The sequence below is a fragment of the Ceratotherium simum genome, chromosome 37 (assembly GCF_057802395.1).
Source record: "Ceratotherium simum simum isolate JZ-2026a chromosome 37, ASM5780239v1, whole genome shotgun sequence".
NCBI lineage: Eukaryota > Metazoa > Chordata > Mammalia > Perissodactyla > Rhinocerotidae > Ceratotherium > Ceratotherium simum.
The window spans coordinates 1,400,622-1,419,815 of NC_141936.1; the positions used below are offsets into that span (position 1 = coordinate 1,400,622).

General features: G+C 41.9%; 1 protein-coding gene across 5 annotated transcripts in view; it reads right to left on the reverse strand.

The window, feature by feature from the left end:
* Positions 1–19,194, reverse strand: part of FARP2 (FERM, ARH/RhoGEF and pleckstrin domain protein 2) — a 111,053-nt gene that overhangs the window by 51,662 nt on the left and 40,197 nt on the right. For all 5 annotated transcript variants that reach the window (XM_087424559.1, XM_087424558.1, XM_087424555.1 and 2 more), the window contains exons 3-8: positions 13,257–13,361; positions 12,517–12,559; positions 11,282–11,360; positions 8,827–8,924; positions 6,598–6,712; positions 780–927 (exon numbers count right to left, since the gene is read on the reverse strand). In XM_087424559.1, the coding sequence (XP_087280685.1) occupies positions 780–927; positions 6,598–6,712; positions 8,827–8,924; positions 11,282–11,360; positions 12,517–12,559; positions 13,257–13,361 (588 nt within the window). The remainder of the gene's footprint in view (positions 1–779; positions 928–6,597; positions 6,713–8,826; positions 8,925–11,281; positions 11,361–12,516; positions 12,560–13,256; positions 13,362–19,194) is intronic.

Consider the following 19,194-nt stretch of genomic DNA (forward strand, 5'->3'; position numbering starts at 1 on the left):
CAGGCAACAGTGCCCAACTCCAAGCATGCAGCCTCCCACAACGCAGCTCACTGAGCGGGCCTGTTGAGGATCACCACGTTAAGGTCGAGTGGCACAATTTCACAAGGGCCAGTGACTAGGGAGCTCCCAAGACGGGGTCAGAGCAGAAGGTGGACACATTCAGCCTGGGTAAGAGAGGACTTGGCCTCATCTATGGTCTCTGGAGATGCTGAGGGCCTGCTCTCCAGCAGTTGTTTCCCACTCTTTGACATCACAAACCCCAGGACACATATACTTCACTACAAAGAGAACTTGAACTGTGTATGTAACTATTCGCCTCTCCAAACACCACTACAAAACTCCACAAGACCATGCTGACATTACCACATGCAACGGCCTCCGATATTTTCTAGTCTATTCTGTTTCATGTACTTAAACGATGACTGCGACCCACTGTAGAGACCTCACAGTGCAGCAGGTCCACCCTGAGGCACGGAGACTCTTCCACAGGGAAGAGCCAGAGTCTTGGTTTAAGGTTCTAAGGGGGCAACCTTTGGCTCAACATTAGAAGGAACAGCGGGACCTGACTGGGTGCCCTGGGGTGGCAGTGGGCTCCGTGACAGTGACAAGGACAAGAAAACAACTTCTCTACTGGGTGAGAGGTCAGATTAGATGACATGCAAAGTTCCTCTTCCAAGTCCAAGACCTTATTCATCAGAACAAAAATTGACCAACGTATATAAAAGCAAACCCACCAAGCCACAGAACACCCCTGCCCTCCACTCCCCCACCCTTCCTACCTGGAACACAAGGACACCCATGTGGGAAACGGCCAGGTTAATCTTGGCCCCCTCCCTGTCAGAAGCTGTGTGAAATCTGATGCCGTACATTTCCAATTTTCTGGCAATTTCAAGCACCTGGAAATCCGACTCAGCAGGTGTCTGGCCCCTATAATAAAAGACAGCATGATCACAACACTGAAAACAACTCCACTTCTGAAAGAGCCAGAACGTATTACAGATGTGATCAGGAAGAAAAAATAGAGTAAGACAGACCAACAAAGGAGGCTCTGTTTTAGAGGGTAGATTGTTACACCTGTCAGTTTATTTATCCACGACAAATATAACACACTGCACACAGAGACTGAAGACACTGTCTACTTCCTTCTATTCTGTAATCCATTTCCTAATGGGTAGGATGTTCCTTTGCACTCACTGGATGCTCAGCCTTATAATTTGTTCTTAATACCGACAAGGTAATGTGAAAACATTACAATGCAGAGACAGACATTAAACAGAGGAAATAACCAAACATAACACTAGTATCTCATTAAACCCATTTCAATGTTTTAAAAAACTATTTTCATAATGTACAATTCTTTTTTTTTTTTTGAGGAAGATTGGCCCTGTGCTAACATCTTTTGCCAATCTTCCTCTTTTTTTTTTGTCTCCAAAGCCCCAGTACACAGTTGTGTATCATAGTTGTAGAGTTGTAGCTCTTCTATATGGGATGCTGCCTCAGCATGGTTTGATGAGCAGTGAGTAGGTCTGTGCCCAGGATCCGAACCGGCGAACCCTGGGCCGCTGAAGCAGAACGCATGAACTTAACTGCTTCGCCATTGAGCCAGCCCCAGTAATGTACAATTCTAACCATTAGAATATACTTTTATAACAATGAAATTATGAAAGTGAATTTCATAAAACTGAAAAATATCATCACCAACACAATTGGTTTTACCCACATAAAGGTCTCCCACATGCAGTGTGCTTCTCAAGTCCACAGTCCAGAGTCATACTACCAGGAAAGGGACCATGGCCGGCACTGCACCAACAGCCTCCGGGAGGGTGATGCTCAGATGGAGGCGCAGATGGGCAAAGGCAAGAGTGCCCTAGTCAGGAGCACCCACACTCAAGGCCTGAACCCTACATGTCAGATTTTTCATTGACAACTTTTTTTTTCTTCTTCCTTCCAAACACCTGAGCTCCTGGATGTTTGGTTATGCCATTCCTCGGATTTCTATTCTTTGACTAATTTGATATAGCCACCTGACTATTAACTTACACATTAACAAACCATTATCAACAAGAACGAACACCCAGTGTGTGACATAACTGCTTTCCAAGAAGCCCTAATCTGGAAGGTATGCTTATTTGAAATGCTACCAGTTACACTGCTGCAGCTTTGGGCCTGAGTACTGGGGAGATGCTGGAATAGTTTTGAGGTACAGGCTAGAATTATAATGTTACGGGTGATTCTGGTGAGGACTCAGGAAAAAAAGAAGACAGTGGAGAGACCTCAGTCTTCCTCGAGAATATCTAAGCCATCATAACAGAATGTTAGTAGAAATATGGACAGTAAAGGTCATTCTGATGAGATTTCAGATGCAAATGAGGAATATGTTATTGGAAACCAGAGAACAGGCGATCTTCCTTATAAGGTGGCAAAAAATTTGGCTGAATTGTATTCATGTTCTAGTGTTTCGTGGAGGGTAGAACTTGCAAACAATGAAATTGGATATTTGGCTCAGAGATTTCCAAGCAAAGTGTTGAAGGTGTGGCTTGGCTTCTCCTGACTGCTTATAGTAAAATACAAGAGGAGAGAAATGACTGAAAGACAGAATTGTTAAGCAAAAAGGAAGCAGAATTTAAAGATTTGGAAAATTCTCAGCCTGTCCATATTGCAAAAAATGAGAACACTAAGGGTGTGGCCAAGCGACTGTCCAGTAAAGCGATTAGTATGCATCAGTCATCTCAATTAGAAGTCAGGACAATGGAAGAAGGAACTTGAAGGCAATTCAGATGAGGGCTGCCCCCCGACCCAGGCCAGAGTGCCTCCATCTCTAAGGACAGCACTGCCTGGAGCTGCAGTGTGAGCCTAGCCTGGGAGAGCCGTGGTGTGGCAGGGGTGGGCCACTGCTGACAGCTGCTACAAGGCCCTGAGCTCTGGGTGACACTGCTACCCCAGTGGGCCTGAGGGCAGGGCACGAGCCAAAGAGGACTATTCTCAAGACTTAAGGTTTAATGTCATTTGCCATTAAGTTTGGGACTTGTTTGGGACCACCACGTTTTCCTTCCTTGCAATTTCTCCATCTTGGAATGGGAATGCCCATCCTATGCCTGTCTCATCATTGTACTTTGGAAGCACATTACTTGTTTGGTTTCTCAGGTTCACAGCTGGGAGGGACTTTTGCTTCAGAATGAACTGTACCTTGAGTCTCACTCATATCTTATTTAGATGAGACTTTGGACTTTAGAGTTTAGAGATGGTGTTGGAACCAGTTAAAACCTGTGGGGCTGTTGGGGTGAAATAAATGTATTTTGCATGTGAGAAGGACATAAATTATGGAGGGACAGGCGTGGAATGTGATGGACTGTTTTTGTTCCCCCAAAATTCATATGCTGAAGCCTAACCCCCAATGTGATGGTATTAGGAGGTGGGGCCTTTGGGAGGTGATTGGGTGGAGCCCCCATGAATGGGGTTCGTGTCCTTATAAAAGAGACCCCAGAGAGCTCCCATAGTCTTTCCACCATGTGAGGACACAGCGAGAAGACAGCTGTCTATGAATCAGAAAGCGGGCTCTCAGCAGACCCAAATTTGCCGCTGCCTTGATCTTGGACTTTCCAGCCACCAGAACTGTGAGAAAAATTTATTTTGTTTACAGCCACCCAGTCTATGGTATTTTGTTATAGCAGCCTAAACAAACTGACACCAGCTTTCAAATCTTTTCCTGCAATCTCAAAGATCCAAAAGAAATATGGTAAAAGTCAAGAAAAACACTTCTTCAATATCCTATTCAGTGATCACAAGGGTGTTTCCAGTGGGTCAAGGAATAGAATTATAAATTACGTAAGAAATTTATCTTTTTTTTTTTTTTTAAGATTTTATTTATTTTATTTTTTGCCCCCAAAGCCCCAGTAGATAGTTTTATGTCATAGCTGCACACCCTTCTAGTTGCTGTATGTGGGACTCGGCCTCAGGATGGACGGAGAAGTGGTGCCTCGATGCGCACCCGGGATCCGAACCCGGGTCGCCAGCATCGCAGCGCGCGCACTTAACCACCAAGCCACAGGGCCGGCCAGAAATTTATCTTGATTAAAACAAAGGTACAATATTATTTTTAAAAAACCTACACAGAGAATGATTAAAAATAGAAGATGTGCAGTAAATTTCTGATGACTGTGGTGGACAAAGGTAGCATATTAGAACTGTGAGACCCAGAGAAGAGAGCCACGCCCAAGGATTCTTTTATTTTATTACTGTATAAAGCAGATCGTCTGACTTCTCTCTTACTAGGTGTCTACAGTTTTTAAAACACAAGCACATACACACACGCCTACATAGGCATGCATATGAACATACACATAAGCACACACGTACAAGCACATACATGTGCACAAGAACACATGCACACCTGTGCACATGAACAAAACACATGTATACACATAAGCAACACACATGAACACATGCGTACACACAAAAACACATGTTCATATGAACACACACACAGGGCCCCGAGACCCCCGAGATATGGTTCTTTGCTTCCTTCACAGGCAGACTCCTCCGTGTAACTGCTCACAGACCTGTCACCATTTCCTCACCTCACTTTCAGTGCACTTGAGCCTGGTGTCCACCTTGAACCTCATGAAGCTGCCGGGGCTCACAGACAGTCATGTCGCCAAGCCCCCAGGCGGTGGGGGCTGTGGCCCCTTTCCCAAAGCAATGTCCCTCGGGGTCCATGCTCCCCAGGCTCCTGGCTCTCTTCCCTCCTCTGGTTGCTCACTGCCCTGTTCTCATAGGCCCTGTTCTCAGGGCCTCTGTGGATGCCCCTTCCTCTGTTCATCTCCCAAGGCTGGTCTTCAGGGGTTTGTCCTGGGCTCTGTTCTCTTCTCGATCTGTCTCTCCCCTCCCCTAGTTGATCTCACCTGCTGCACAGCTTGATTTGGCCTACGTGCTGACGACGTTCTGCCCACATCCCAGATCCACCTGTCCACTGGGCACTGTTGCCTTGGTGGGACACTTCACAGTGCAGTGCTGACCTCACCCCTTCCTCCAGGTGTCCAGCCCCGGCTCTGTGTGTCTCAGTAGGGGGGACCCTCTCCCCAACTCCAGGAACAAATCTGAACACGTGACTGTCTCCTTTGGGAGACGTCCCTTTGCTCAGCTGGTCATCAGGGTCCGGATGTGACACTCGGAGTAGCAGTACCTTCCTTGCTACCAGAAAGAATAAAGGCAATGCTTGAAAGAGGCCAGAGCCCTAGTGTGCCACAGCCCCGCACTGAGACTGTGGCTTCCGCAGGGGTAGCCCAGGCATGCTGAACTGACACCAAGAGGTGCCCCAAAACGTCACTTGTGCCTTCACTCAGTCTTACCATATGGAAATGGGGGTCACAATAGTACATGTCATGCACGGCGTTTAAGGATCACAGTAGCTTGCACAGAGCATGGCTTGCCGTAAGCTCTGTCAGCCTCCTGTTAGCAGCTGGCTCTTTTACTAGCTCCACCGCTCCACTGCTTAAACTGGAACTGTCCCTGTCATGCTGGGCCCTTCCCCACCGCCCCCCAGGCTGTTGCCTCTGCCTGGAATGCCCCCCTCCCCCATGGCTAATTCCTCAAAGAAGCCTCTCCAGCATCCTTTCAATCCTTCTTCAGATCTCACTGCTCCTCCCCCCACCGCATAGGCTCTGCCCGTCATTCTAGCTCATGTATCGTAATCTACAGCAATGTATGTGTGTATCCAGTGCCTGCCCCAACGCCAGGCATATGACAGGCACTCCCTAAGTACTTGTGAGAGGTAAATGTGTGCAGAAGCACACTGTCTTACAAGGGTCAAGTAAATCCTCGAGGTAGGACTTTTGGTCAGCGTTGTTCAAACTGCCCCCCCAGTGCCGCTAGTAGTGACTGATAGATAGTTGACACCCGGACTTTTGTTGAAGGTGTGAAGGGGATTCCATAGAGCTTTACCTATATGATGTGATCTGACGGAATAAACTTGCATCTCGACAGGCTCCATTACATAGGCAAGGCTGAGTCATCCGGGATCTCTCTCCGTTGAGCTCTCCCTTTGGTGAACTGAAGATCACTACCAGCTCTGCCACAGTCCTCAGCCCTGGTTCTTCTTCCTCATGGCCCTTTCCCCACATCCCTCTTCAATCCCTCCTCCTCTAGCACTTTTCGTCTAGGTCTCCCTCACTTCAATCCAGAAAAACGCACCAGTGTCAAGTCTTGGAGAAACCAAAACGAAGTAGCATGAATAACAATAGTGGACACACCTGCTCCGCTCCACCTCAGCACTGTGTTTCCATCAGTGGAGGAACACTTCTACCACTGCCAAGTCACCAGGCACTTCTCACACACCCCTTCAGTTAAGAAAGCTTGTGTACCTGTAGAGACCACCATGACAGCCCGCTATTGACACTCCTCCCGGTGCCCTGACCTCTTTTCTAATCTTTTCTAAAGCGGCCTACCTTGCAGCCACATGACTGCAGCTCCCTGGGAGTGGACGGTCATCACTTTAGTCAGAGTCTTGTGGAAGCCCTAATGACAGCTCCTTTGGCTAAATGCACTATTTAGTCATTACTGCAGTGACAGTGTGCCAGCTGCCGATTCTGACCAACTTACGTGTGCTTCCGATGGAACTCTAGTATCTTCTCGAGAGAACGCTCCTGACTGGGCAAGTACTCGTTGACTTTGAGGTGCTCTCGATCCAGGGTTTCATCATAATCTCCTATTTCCGCTGAGATGAGATAACAGTCAGTAATCTTAATTTTCAAATAAAGAAAAATAAAAGCATTTGTACATGCAAATGCATACATTAAAAGTAGAAAAAAATTATCCCAATCTGTAGTAAAATAATATATCCCTTAAATAAACAAGAGTTTGTATTTTATTTTTCCAAATATTTTATGTTATTAAAGGCAAATATAAAGGCAGGTAAAGAGAATTTTCTGAGTTTTGAAGAACAAAGACATTGGTGAGTGACTCCAGGGAGGCAAATGCTGAGCTGCCAGTTTAACGTGAGTGTTTGTTATGTTTTAAACCACACTCCATTCATAAGTTGTCTCAAGACTATTGTGATCAGGATAGTGTATTTTATTTATTTGTTTCAGGATAATGCATTTTAAATCACTTTCCCTTTAGGGCCTCTCAAATTCTTGAGGAACAATGTCTTTTTCTAATTTCATGTATTTTAAGACTACAAAAGTTTTAAAAATAGTAGTTAAAGCCCAATAAATTTAAGCAATATACTTCTATTTTTGTTTTGAGACAATCTCAAATTCACAGAAAAGTTGCATGCATAACATCACACTTTAGTGTGTATTTTCTACAATTCAGAACATTCTCACCCATAACCACGGCACAACCACCCAAATCAGGATAGGACCATGATCTGCTGCTACATCCAAGCCTCAGACCCTACTCACATTAATCAATTGTCCAACAGTGTCTTTTATGGCAAAAAGACCCAGTTCAGCATCAGACATTGCATTTGGTTGTCACGTCTCTTTAGCCTCCTTCAATCTAAGCAGCATACGTTTTTTGTGTGTGTGTGTGTGTGAGGAAGATCAGCCCTGAGCTAACATCCGTGCTAATCCTCCTCTTTTTGCTGAGGAAGCCCGGCTCTGAGCTAACATCTATTGCCATCCTCCTCCTTTTTTTTCCCAAAGCCCCAGAAGATAGTTGTATGTCGCAGTCGCACATCCTTCTAGTTGCTGTATGTGGGATGTGGCCTCAGCATGGCCTGACAAGCAGTGCGTCGGTGTGCGCCTGGGATCCGAACCCGGGCTGCCAGCAGCGGAGCACGTGCACTTAACCACTAAGCCACGGGGTCGGCCCCTAAGCAGCATACTTCTAACGTGAAAATTACAGTTGGACAAGGTATTATAACAAAACTAAACTATATACAGAGCCCCTGAGCAAGTGGCACTGCCAAACGACAGCTTGCACTGAAAAGCCATCTGTGTACCTGAGAAGCCTTCAGGCCAAACAAAAATAACTCAGTCACATTAAGAACTTATGTTAGTGAGAGACACCGAGTCCCAGAGTGCAGGATGGCAAACCTACGACAACATGTGCTGTCTGAAGAAGGTGTGCCAGGGGAAGAGCCAAGTCAGTTGCAAATTAATCCATACATTTATTAAATTCCCAAAACTTCTGAAACTTTCTACATCATACTTCCTGCGCTCAAATTTCAAAAACATTAGTTCTATGCCAGGAAGATGTGGTTCAGCCTCTAGTCCAGAAGCAAAGTGGGTCTTTCCTTCTTTCTATTTTGCCAGCTGGGGGCTTTGTAAAGCCCTGGCAAAGCACACACCTGTTTTTCAGAACCTCTCCTTACATTTCTCCTAGTTTATTTTTGAAGTAACTATAATTCTTCACATACTTCTGAACTCTCTCTCACTTTGTGTGAGACGCTGAAGAAACGGTGTCTTTTTCCTTCAGGGTTTAATGCCTAATTTGTCACCAGAGGGGCTGTGACATTCACCCCAGGAGGCCTCTTTCTAGGGGTGCTGAGAGTCAGGGTTGGCGTCTGGCTCCTTGACTGAAGAGGTTGGTTGGTAAAATGCACGAAGGCACAAATGAGAGACAAACCAAAAAAATGCACGTGGCTACAGATTTTGGCCTTGAGCCTCTATTTCCTAGGTGGAGACTATTTGCCTGAAGGAGTTCCACTCTGTAGAAGTTAATCTTCAGCTTGTCAAAAAAAATGTGCAAACTGAGACACCCCGATCTTTTATCATGCTCATTAACCTTGCAGGTGCATCAGCAACTGGTGAAGCTAGTCCTATCTGCGTGTGAGTGCACCTATGACATCACACAGGCCTCCGCCCGTGGCTGGGAGATACTAACACTGCAGAAGGTGGGACGTGAGGAGGGCTGCCGTGGTGTCCGTGCAGGTCAGACGCTCCTCCAAGAGGTCTCTCTTAAGTTGCAAGGCAAACAAGTATCTAGAAGGGAGTTCAAAACATCACAGAGATCAACTGCAAAGGCTCTAGAACATACACCCTATGTCTCCGTCGTAGGAGAGCACACAGCCCCAGAAAGCAGCAGCAGGACCAGCAACATCAGAGCAGACAGTGAGCAAAGGCCAAGTCACAAGAGGCCCTTCCCACGGCAGCAGCTCAGAGAGCTGAGTCACACAGCGGACAGCACACACAGTACGGGACACACAGGAGCGCTACGACGCTGACGCTGCAGAGACACGTCCACTTACAGGCACATCACATCCCACAGCACGACAAGATCTGGAGCCACCCCTTCACAGGGGACGCTCACAAATTCAGTTCTCTCTGTTAACACACGCTAAACCGCACGCACGATTTTGTGTGAAATAGCACAAGTATTCAAGTAAGATACAGCTTAAAATGTGGCTATGAAATTTTTAACAGACTGATAATATTTGGTCTTGGCTAGGATCTGAGAAACAGGCACTCTTGAATACCAACGGTGAGAATGTAACTAGAAAAGGCACTTTGAATATACTTATACATTCATTTACTCCATCAACCAATAACCACTAAGCACGTATTATGCTCTAGATACTGCTCTTGGAAGCGGAAATACAACGGTGAACAAGACAAACTCTCTCTGCCCTTGTTGAAATTTACACTCTAGTGTGAACTGTTAGAATTTACTGTATTCTCTTAAAATTTAATATCCATATCTTTTAACAAGGATGTTTATTTGCAGCATTATAATAGAGAAAAGTTGAAAATAATCTAAATATGCACTAATATGAGAATGGCTAAATAAATTAGGTTACAGCCAAACATGGAAAGATGTCCATGGAATGCTGTGGACATGAGAGTTAAAAAAACACGAACCACAGTTCAATATGTCTAGCTTGATACTGCTTTGTAAAATAATAATTTCTTTAAAGCCCTAGGTCTACTTCTATACTGCTGTGACTTCTTCTGGAAGACACACGCCCAAGTGTTAATACTTCTGGGGAGAGTAGGGTGGGCAGAGAGTGAAGGGGAACATTTACTCTTTACATAGCTTTATTTTAAAGGTTTTTTCCTTTTACCACAAAGATGTACTTTTTTATAAATAAAACAAGGACCTCATAAACATGGCTAGGATCCAGGACCCAGAATTAGGTAACACTTGCTGTTACTCATCATTTTCCAGGTATACATATTTAAAAGTTATTCCCTCAAAAGGAACTTTTTTGGTAAATGTCAGGTATAATACACTATTTAAAGTAAGTTCTGTGTTCACTCATAAAACACTTCTTGTCATCCTTGGCGTTCAGTTTCTTGACCTATAAAATGAGACGGTAGGCTAATGGGATCTCTACATTTTCCGGCAGCTGACAGTCTATGGCTTTGTGATATTAAGAAGATCTGCAAAAACATTTTTATAATTTTATTTATTTATTTATTTTCCCCAAAGCCCCAGTAGATAGTTGTTTGTCATAGCTGCACATCCTTCTAGTTGCTGTATGTGGGACACGGCCTCAGCATGGCCGGAGAAGTGGTGCGTCAGTGCGTGCCCGGGATCCGAACCCGGGTCGCCAGCAGTGGAGTGTGGGCACCCAACCGCTAAGCCACGGGGCCGGCCCCTGCAAAAACCTTTTAAAGAGAGGTTCATAAGACATCTATGATTCAGTTTTGAATCCATTTCTAGTCAGGAAGGCTTATTCTGTTACTACTACAACATCACCATAGTTCTCTTTTATCTTACAGCTGACCTTGGGTTTTGAGTTGATGTTTAGGTTGTTGCTTTATTTCTCATTACAAAATTGGCACATAAAACACAAGGGAAAAAAACCTCCCATAATCCTATTGCCCAGACGAAATAACTGTAAACATTTTCTTTCAATCATTTGGCAAAGAATCAACTTGAATTCAAAAGAGTAGTGCAAGAGAAGTCACCCGAGATATTTCTGCCCCATATACTCACGAGGACTCTCACACCTGGTCCTTCTCCCAGTTAAGTGTATTTTGTTGATAAAGAGGTAAATATATGGGCAAAATTCCTAAGAACTTTATGCACATGTATAAACCTATGCTCATCTGGGGAATATTAGTTCAACAGTAACCTAACATCCCATTGTCTATTCTCAAACTTGTACCATAAACCTTTCTTCCAAGTTCTACTTGCATTTGTGTTTGTGTAAGAGTTAACTGCCAAAATGCTTCTTTTGACAACTACACACTGATTACAATTTTACATGTATACTAGGCTCATTCATCCTTGGAATAAATATACCCTGAGCACCTAATGAGCAAGGTGCTGTGGGAGACACAGGTGAGTTCAAGACCCTGCTGACGGCAGCTCCAGTTCAACACAGGCTCTTTACCGTGTATACTCTTCTTGCAACTGACCCGGATCAGGTGGGAAAAACTTCACCGCTAGGCGAAGCATTGCATTCTTTAGCTCTATAAAAAGAAAAAATTTTAAACTTCACAAATAAGGTCAATCTCAGTATTTGGTATCTTTCCATATATCGCAGTGCAATTAAGCTAGTGCTTTCAAATGGACTGTTTAAGCAAATCTTTTCAAATAAGATGATATTAATAAATTTCCTATGTGTGAAATTAGGAATCCTAAGTACCAGTCACATATATCAAAGAAAAATTAAACAATTTGTGCATTAAGCAGAGATTACTCAAACAAACCCTAAAAACAAGCAGGAAATTGCACATAACATTTTTAAAATATATTCTTGTTTATATTTTAGGATTAAAAAACGTTACGGTGTTTACACTATTAGTGGTAGTAACAATAAAAAAGCCATTATTTTGGAAATCCTCATATACTTCTATGAAAGAAAAATGTTATCATCACTCACTATATTGAACTAGAACAACTTGATTACTGTAGACAAAAAGCATAAGATATTAGCTCATCTGAGTATCTTAGCTTTATTGAAATTTTATAATAATGTAGTAACACAGCCATGTAATTTTCACCAAAAAGAAAAGAGAAATTGTTTTTCTAAAATGCTATGGCAACCTAATGGCCTTAGCTTACCAGTGAATAGCAAAGTTACTTTTACACATTCTTTTCTCCTCAACTTAGTACTAAAAAAGTTACAGCTGAATCCAGACTCCTAGAGATTTCATCCTACACAATCATATAAGAACTAAGAGGTATTACTATATGCCTTAAGTTTTAAAATTTAATAAAGAGACTAACAAAAATGATTGTTTACAATTACAGAACAGTATTAACTATTTCATTAAAAATGCTAATTAAAGGAAGAACCTCAATGTCTTTTCATAACTTAGAAACTGCATACTTACTACTGGTCAAAAATTAAAGTGATATCAAACAGTATATCCTATTACATTCAAATTTAAGGCAAGTAACCTAGAACCATCTGAGTTAGATTACTGCCCCACTCCCATCTATTCTATTCTACTTTAAAACTGAACGGCAAAATGGCTTCCAAGTCCATCTGCTATCAGTGATCACTTCACTGCTACCTAGAGTGGTGACAAGGAACATATGAACATGCATCAATCTGTACAATCAAGAACAAAAGCATCTTAAATGAACAGAATTTTAAAGAGTTAAAAAAACAAGACTTACTTCGTACTTGCCTAATAATAGGTTTCATAGGCTCAAGCCAAATCTAAAGAGGATTTAAGAAAAGACATCTTTTAAATTAATTAAATCCATTAAATAATTTCTCTATTTAATAAGTAGGTTATGAAATACAAAAATATTTATAATTAAGAGATATTTAAGGCAGGCACATTTTGCGCTCCCACTCTCACACAAAGTGAAGTCTTGACCAACCGCGAGAGGTACAGCAGTGCCTGCTTTGAGAGGTGCAGGGAGACGGTAAGATGCCGTGCTGTACTAGACACCTCCACTAAGTCACACAGGAGGCTGCTGTTTTCTTTAAAATAGTTCTGCCTATAAATATTAAAGCTCCACACTTCTTAAGGTTCATCTATTAAGCAAAATGAGGCATAACCAGTTTAGTAAAACAGTTTGCTCAAAATCCATTTTCAAAATGATTATCATGCAGGATGTACTAGAGGTTGCTTTTATAACTTATGAAGAAAGGATTTCCTTGGCACAGGTGCTGGTAGATAGAACAAATTTGGGGAGAATGCAAATTCAGTCTTAGATAAAAGGCAAATATATTCCCTACAGCTACAAATAAAATATTTTAATAGCTTTGATAATAATAATGTGCCAGTTATGAAATACCTCGCTCGTATCATTACAGCAGGTCCTCAAAGGTTCTCTGTGCCCGTGTACACCATAAGCATTCTACGACATCTCGAGGGCCTGTTTCTAGAACAATTAAAAGCACATACCCAGTAGGACTGGCTGTTTTGAAACTCCAAGCCGAAGTAGTCACATTCTATCAGGTTCAAGCGCTTCCACACTTGGGTCAGTAACGTCTGGCCATCGCATTTAGGCTGTGATAGGTAGGAGAGAAGACCCACGAGGAAGATTAAGCGACTTTAAACAATAGAGATTTATGACCCTGTCGCATAAAGCTACTTCCCACATGTAAAACTGTATTGTATTTAATTTTTTGCTTCACTTTGCCTTCTAGTAAGGTTTATAAACTATCACAAAGCAAGTAAATGAGCCTGAGGCTCTTCGTGCTCAGACACTGACACAAAAATAAAGCGAAAAAATGCCTTCAATGTTCCTTTCTCAGTGTGTCTTTAGTCATATTTCTTTGTAACTTTAGGCTATTAGTCTCGGTAAACATTTTATCCAATAATTCTGATATTTACTAAAAAGGTGAGTTTCACAGTCCATGTTTGCATAAGATCCCAGTGAAAAATTTATTATTTGGTAGCATTTCACGTTAGTGACAAGAGCATGGACAGTTCACAGATGAGGTGGGGCAATCAGCTCTCTATTTAGAAGAAAAATGAAGTTAGATCTCTGGTTCACACTGTTTACAAAAATAAATTCCAGTGAACTAAAGACTGGAATAAAAAAGAAGAGAATATTTCTATAATCTTGGAGTAAGTAAAGTCTTCCTAAGCATAGTGCAAATGAAAGACGGACAGATTCGATTAAATAAAAATGAAAAACTTCTGAATAGAAAGACATTGAACCAAGTCATAATCTGGAATCATACTGAAAAAAATTATAATCTCTCATATTGCTCTTATGAATTGGGTGAAGAAATACAAATGGTTATTAGACATATAAAAAGGCACTCAAGCTCTCTAATAATAAACTAAACTAAAACAGTGAGATGTCATTTTCCACCCATCAAAGAGGATTAGAAGAATAATGATGCCAACAGCGGCGTGGCTGTGAGAAAACAGCCATGTCCACACCCTGAGGAGAGAACGTAAGTTCATATGACCTTCTGGGATAATGTGAAAACATCTTCAAAATTTAAAGTGTACACATAGGGGCCGGCCCCGTGGCTTAGCGGTTAAGTGCGCGCGCTCCGCTGCTGGCGGCCCAGGGTTCGGATCCCCGGCGTGCACTGACACACCGCTTCTCTGCCCATGCTGAGGCCGCGTCCCACATACAGCAACTAGAGGGATGTGCAGCTATGACAAACAACTATCTACTGGGGCTTTGGGGGGAAAAGAATAAATAAATGAAATCTTTAAAAAAAAAAAAGAAAGAGAAAAATAAACTTTAAAAAAAATAAATAAAGTGTACACATATATCTTTGTCCCACCAATTCCACTTCTAGAACTTTCTCCTACAAATATTCTCACACAACTGCACAAAGCTAAATATGCAAGGACCAACTCAGTAAGAACTGGTAAAATAAACAATGGTACATCTATAATTGAAAATTATGCAGCTCTCAAAAAGAACACAGAACTCTATATGTACTATTACGAAATCAAGTCCCAGACTACACTTTAGTAAAGAAAAAAAGGTTTCCATTTCTATACAGTGTATATAATATGATTCTGTTTCATAAAATACACCCACCCCATTTTCATAAAACAGGAACAAGTCTGGAAGGCTGTACACCATATCTTTAAAGGTAACCGCTGTTAAAGGACTGAATACAAGTGGGGATGGGGACAAGGGCTTTCACTTTTACCTTATTTGTTAACTTCTGTAATGTCTGAGGTTTTCATCAATAGGCATATGTCATTTTTACAATTAAAAAATTATATATGCAGTGGGGGGACAGACATATCTCCACTGTTCCAAAGGACACAACATTCCTTAAGTTCAACCACCAGATTTTCTTTGTGTACCCAAGAAGTGTTTATGCTCCTAAAGTGAGAACTCTTATTTAAAGGAATAAAAATCTGCCTTCTGTCATAACAAAGAAGCACACAGAGAACCAATACGAGTACATCATTAGAACGGAAAGGTGAGCTACAAAGTGATCTTACATTGAAAATAAGATTTATGAAGAACAGAAGAGATCCCCTGGGTGTAAGTCACTCTAACATCATCTCTTAACAGTATCACGGGAAGAGCTCACTCTGATGTGGCTGGGTATCAGGAAGAGGCATGCCAGTGCCCTGTAGGCACTGTGTTATCAAGGAGAAACCGAGACCAGGGCTTCTCAGGCTGACATGCAATCAAACCCCCTCGGTGGTTCACCAGTAAGAAATCACGGAAATCATGATGTTTGATGCAATCAACTCCTTGTAAACCTAAACAACCCCTGGGTTATATGATCATCCTAGAAAGTTCTCTCAAAGCCATGTCTCCTCTCCACGCCTTCATGCCCTTCCACCAGGAGAACCATGCAGTCCCTCCTCACTATTCTCCCTGCTGACATGTTGCTCCAGGACTGGAGGTAGGGTGGGGCGTGGGGAGGTTCCACAGGATCAAGTGGGAACACCCCAACCTCCCTTAGCTTGATAAGCACAGCCCTACTTCACCTATCCAAGGGTGACCTGCACACCCAATCTACTCCCTCACAGGAAAAGTCCCTCTCATTTTCCTTCTGTTGGCCTCCAACATATCCTTTGAGAACCTGACAACTCACATCATCTGTAAGGTTCCCTTTAATTTCAGTCAGTTCCATTTAACTACCAAATCACTTGGTACTTATCTCTAGTATTGTGCTTATGGCATTGTTGTTTACACATTTATTTGTTTGGGTGCATTCCTCCTACTAGATGGTGAATTTGAAGGGCAGAGACTGTCTTATCCATCCTTGAATATCCAGGCCCACCTGATATGTGCACCACAGATGGCCTAAAGCCCAAACTGTCCACCGTTGCACCATACCCTCGGCCCTCTCTTCTTCTTTTTCAACTGCCTCGCGACCCTGTGTGCTAATCAGGTGGTAAGGTTCACAGCCCTACCCAAGCCCACCCACTGCCATCAACCAAGCCCTCCACCCACAGTTAGTGCAGCCTGGGCTTGCTCCAGGAGGCCTGCACCACTGGACTACGGGACACCAATGTGCATCAGATGTGCAGACACACATGAGCACCGTTATCATGCAACGTCCAACAACCAGAACAGGGTTTGTAAATAAGGGTATAAAAATACAATTAATTACACATGTATTTGTGTCTATATACACATATATGTATGGATACACACATATGAATGGATATACATATATACACACACGTGGATAGACACATATATACATGAACGGATATACATATATACACACCTGTATGGACACACACATATACACATGAATGGATACACATATATACATGCGTATGTAAGTGTGTTTAACTTCCTGAATTGGAGTAAATTTTACTAAACTAAAAAAGTTTTCCCAAGTCAACTATTCTATATTCAGCTAACAAAAGGAATTTTGTATTCTCTGTGTCACCTGAAATACATACTCAACTCCTAGAAAAACCACCAGAATCAGTGTTTTCACAAACCATGTGGGAACAGACATTTCCAAAGCTATTTAAATTAATCCAAAGCACGGCGGTGGGGGGGGAATTCCTTCTAAATCTGTTTTATAGAAAAGAACCCCCAAACACCAAACAAATCCACAAATACACATATACCCTACAGAAAAATTTCCATTTATGGTTATCAATGAAAATATCCTAAAATATCAGCAAACCTAATCCAACAACTAAAAGTAAATATACCATAACCAAGAAAAATTAGTCAAAAGATAGAGGATAATTCAATATAATACCAGAATGTTTATTACTACACCATATCAATAGACCTGTACGGAAAAAACAATCCTAGGATTATTCACAGAATTTGAGATGCTGAGAAGGCATCCGATAAAATTCAATTTCCCCTCTTGATACAAATTCTTAATAAAAGGAAAAGATACGTGAATCTTTAACATCTAACAAGACGAGGAGGCCACTCCCAACAGTACACTCCATCACTACTGCGTAACACTGACATCAAAACAGAGAAAGAAAAGAGAGGCAAAAAATCGAAAAAGAGGAAGCAAAACTATCATTGTTCGCAGATATAATTTACTTTGAAAATCCAAGAACATCAACCAGAAAACTATTACGAAAAAGATGGAATTCAGTTAGCTGGTGGGGGGAAATTATTATACAGATATTAATAACCTCCACATACACAATTAACCACCATTTTCAGAAGAGAAAGGAAGAAACAACCACATATGTAACAGCAACAACAAGCTGAAATATCTTGTAATAAACTTAATAAAAGAAAGCTTTGTGGAGAAATTTTTCATGCAAGAGAAAAAGGTGAGCAGAAAAGAGGTGTGAAGAGATAGGCATACCATGTTCTTGGACAGAGATACCCCACAGAGACATCAGTCCTCCATGAATAAACTCACAGATTCCACACTGTCCTAATCAAGGTATCAAAAGGATTCTTTGAGGAACCTGATAGGCTGATTCTACCGTTGATTTTTTTTTTTGGTGAGGAAGATTGGCTCCTGAGCTAACATCTGTGGCTGTCTTCCTTGATATATTTTTTTAAATGTAAGAATGGCCAAGAAAATTCTGAAAAAGAAAAACAGGGGAGGATGGGCCTTATCAGATATTCAATTTGTTGAAAAACCACAGTAATTAAAACATTTGGTACTGGTGCATGTCCACACAGACAAATCAATGGACTAGAATGGGAGGTGAAGAAATATACCCACAAATAGGAAATACTGGAGTGTCTGATAAAGATGATGTTTCAAATCAATCAGTGAGAGGAAAACAGATTATTCAGTAAATACTGTTGGATTTTCATCTGGAAAAAAATAAGATTGTACCCGTACCTCACATAATAATTTCAAGATGAGTAAAACATCTAAAACACAAAAACATCTACTCATCAAAGTACTACAAGTACTTTTGTTTCAGTACACTCCAGAAGATAAAGGCCATACCAGGAGGCTTGAGACTGAACAACACAAAAATAAAAAACGTCTGCACAAAAAGAAATACTATAAAGTCAAAAGACTTCTTCAAAGACAAATAGAGAAAAAACATTTATAGCTCATATCACAAAGGGCTAATTTCTTTAAAATATACCAAACTGCAAAAGTCAGTAAGTAAAAAGATTATGAACTGAGTAGAAAAATGGGCAAAAGGACAGCTGTTCACAAAAACAGAAACCTAAATGTTTAAACACATAAAAAGAGGCTCACTGGACTCATAATTAGAGATATACAAAGCAAAATTAAACTAAGATTCCATGTTTTCTGTCTGTCAGATTGGCAGAACTCAGAGTATGAACGCACACTGTGTTAGGGAGCATGGGAAACAGGCGGAGTGTTCCCAGCATGGGGCTGGTGGGAGCAAACTGGTGCAAGCTCTGTGAAGGCTAGGTTGGAACTACCTTTAAAATTCGAATGTCCGGGGCCGGCCTGGTGGCGTAGCGGTTAAGTTCGAGTGTTCTGCTTCAGTGGTCGGGTTTGCTGGTTCGGATCGTGGGCACGAACCTACTCACCGCTCATCAAGCCATGCTGGGGCAGCGTCCTACACAGAAGAGCTACAACTCTACAACTATGATACACAACTATGTACTGGGGTTTTGGGAAGAAAAAAGAAAAAGAGGAAGATTGGCAACAGATGTTAGCTCAGGGCCAATCTCTCCCCAACCCCACCCCCTGCCGCCAAAAAAGAAGCTCTGTCCTATTAAAAAAAAAAAATTCGAATGTCTACACCAGTCGCTTAAAAATCCCACTTCTAAGAAGTATTTCACAGGTGCAAAACCATGCATATAAAATAATATTTGTTATAATAATGCTTCTAATAGCAAACGATTAAACATACCCTAAATCTACCAGTACAGGACAGATTAATACATTGTGGCACATCCAATGACATTCGAGGCACACAGAATTAGACTGAGGCAGCTCCCTATGCACTAAAATGGAAA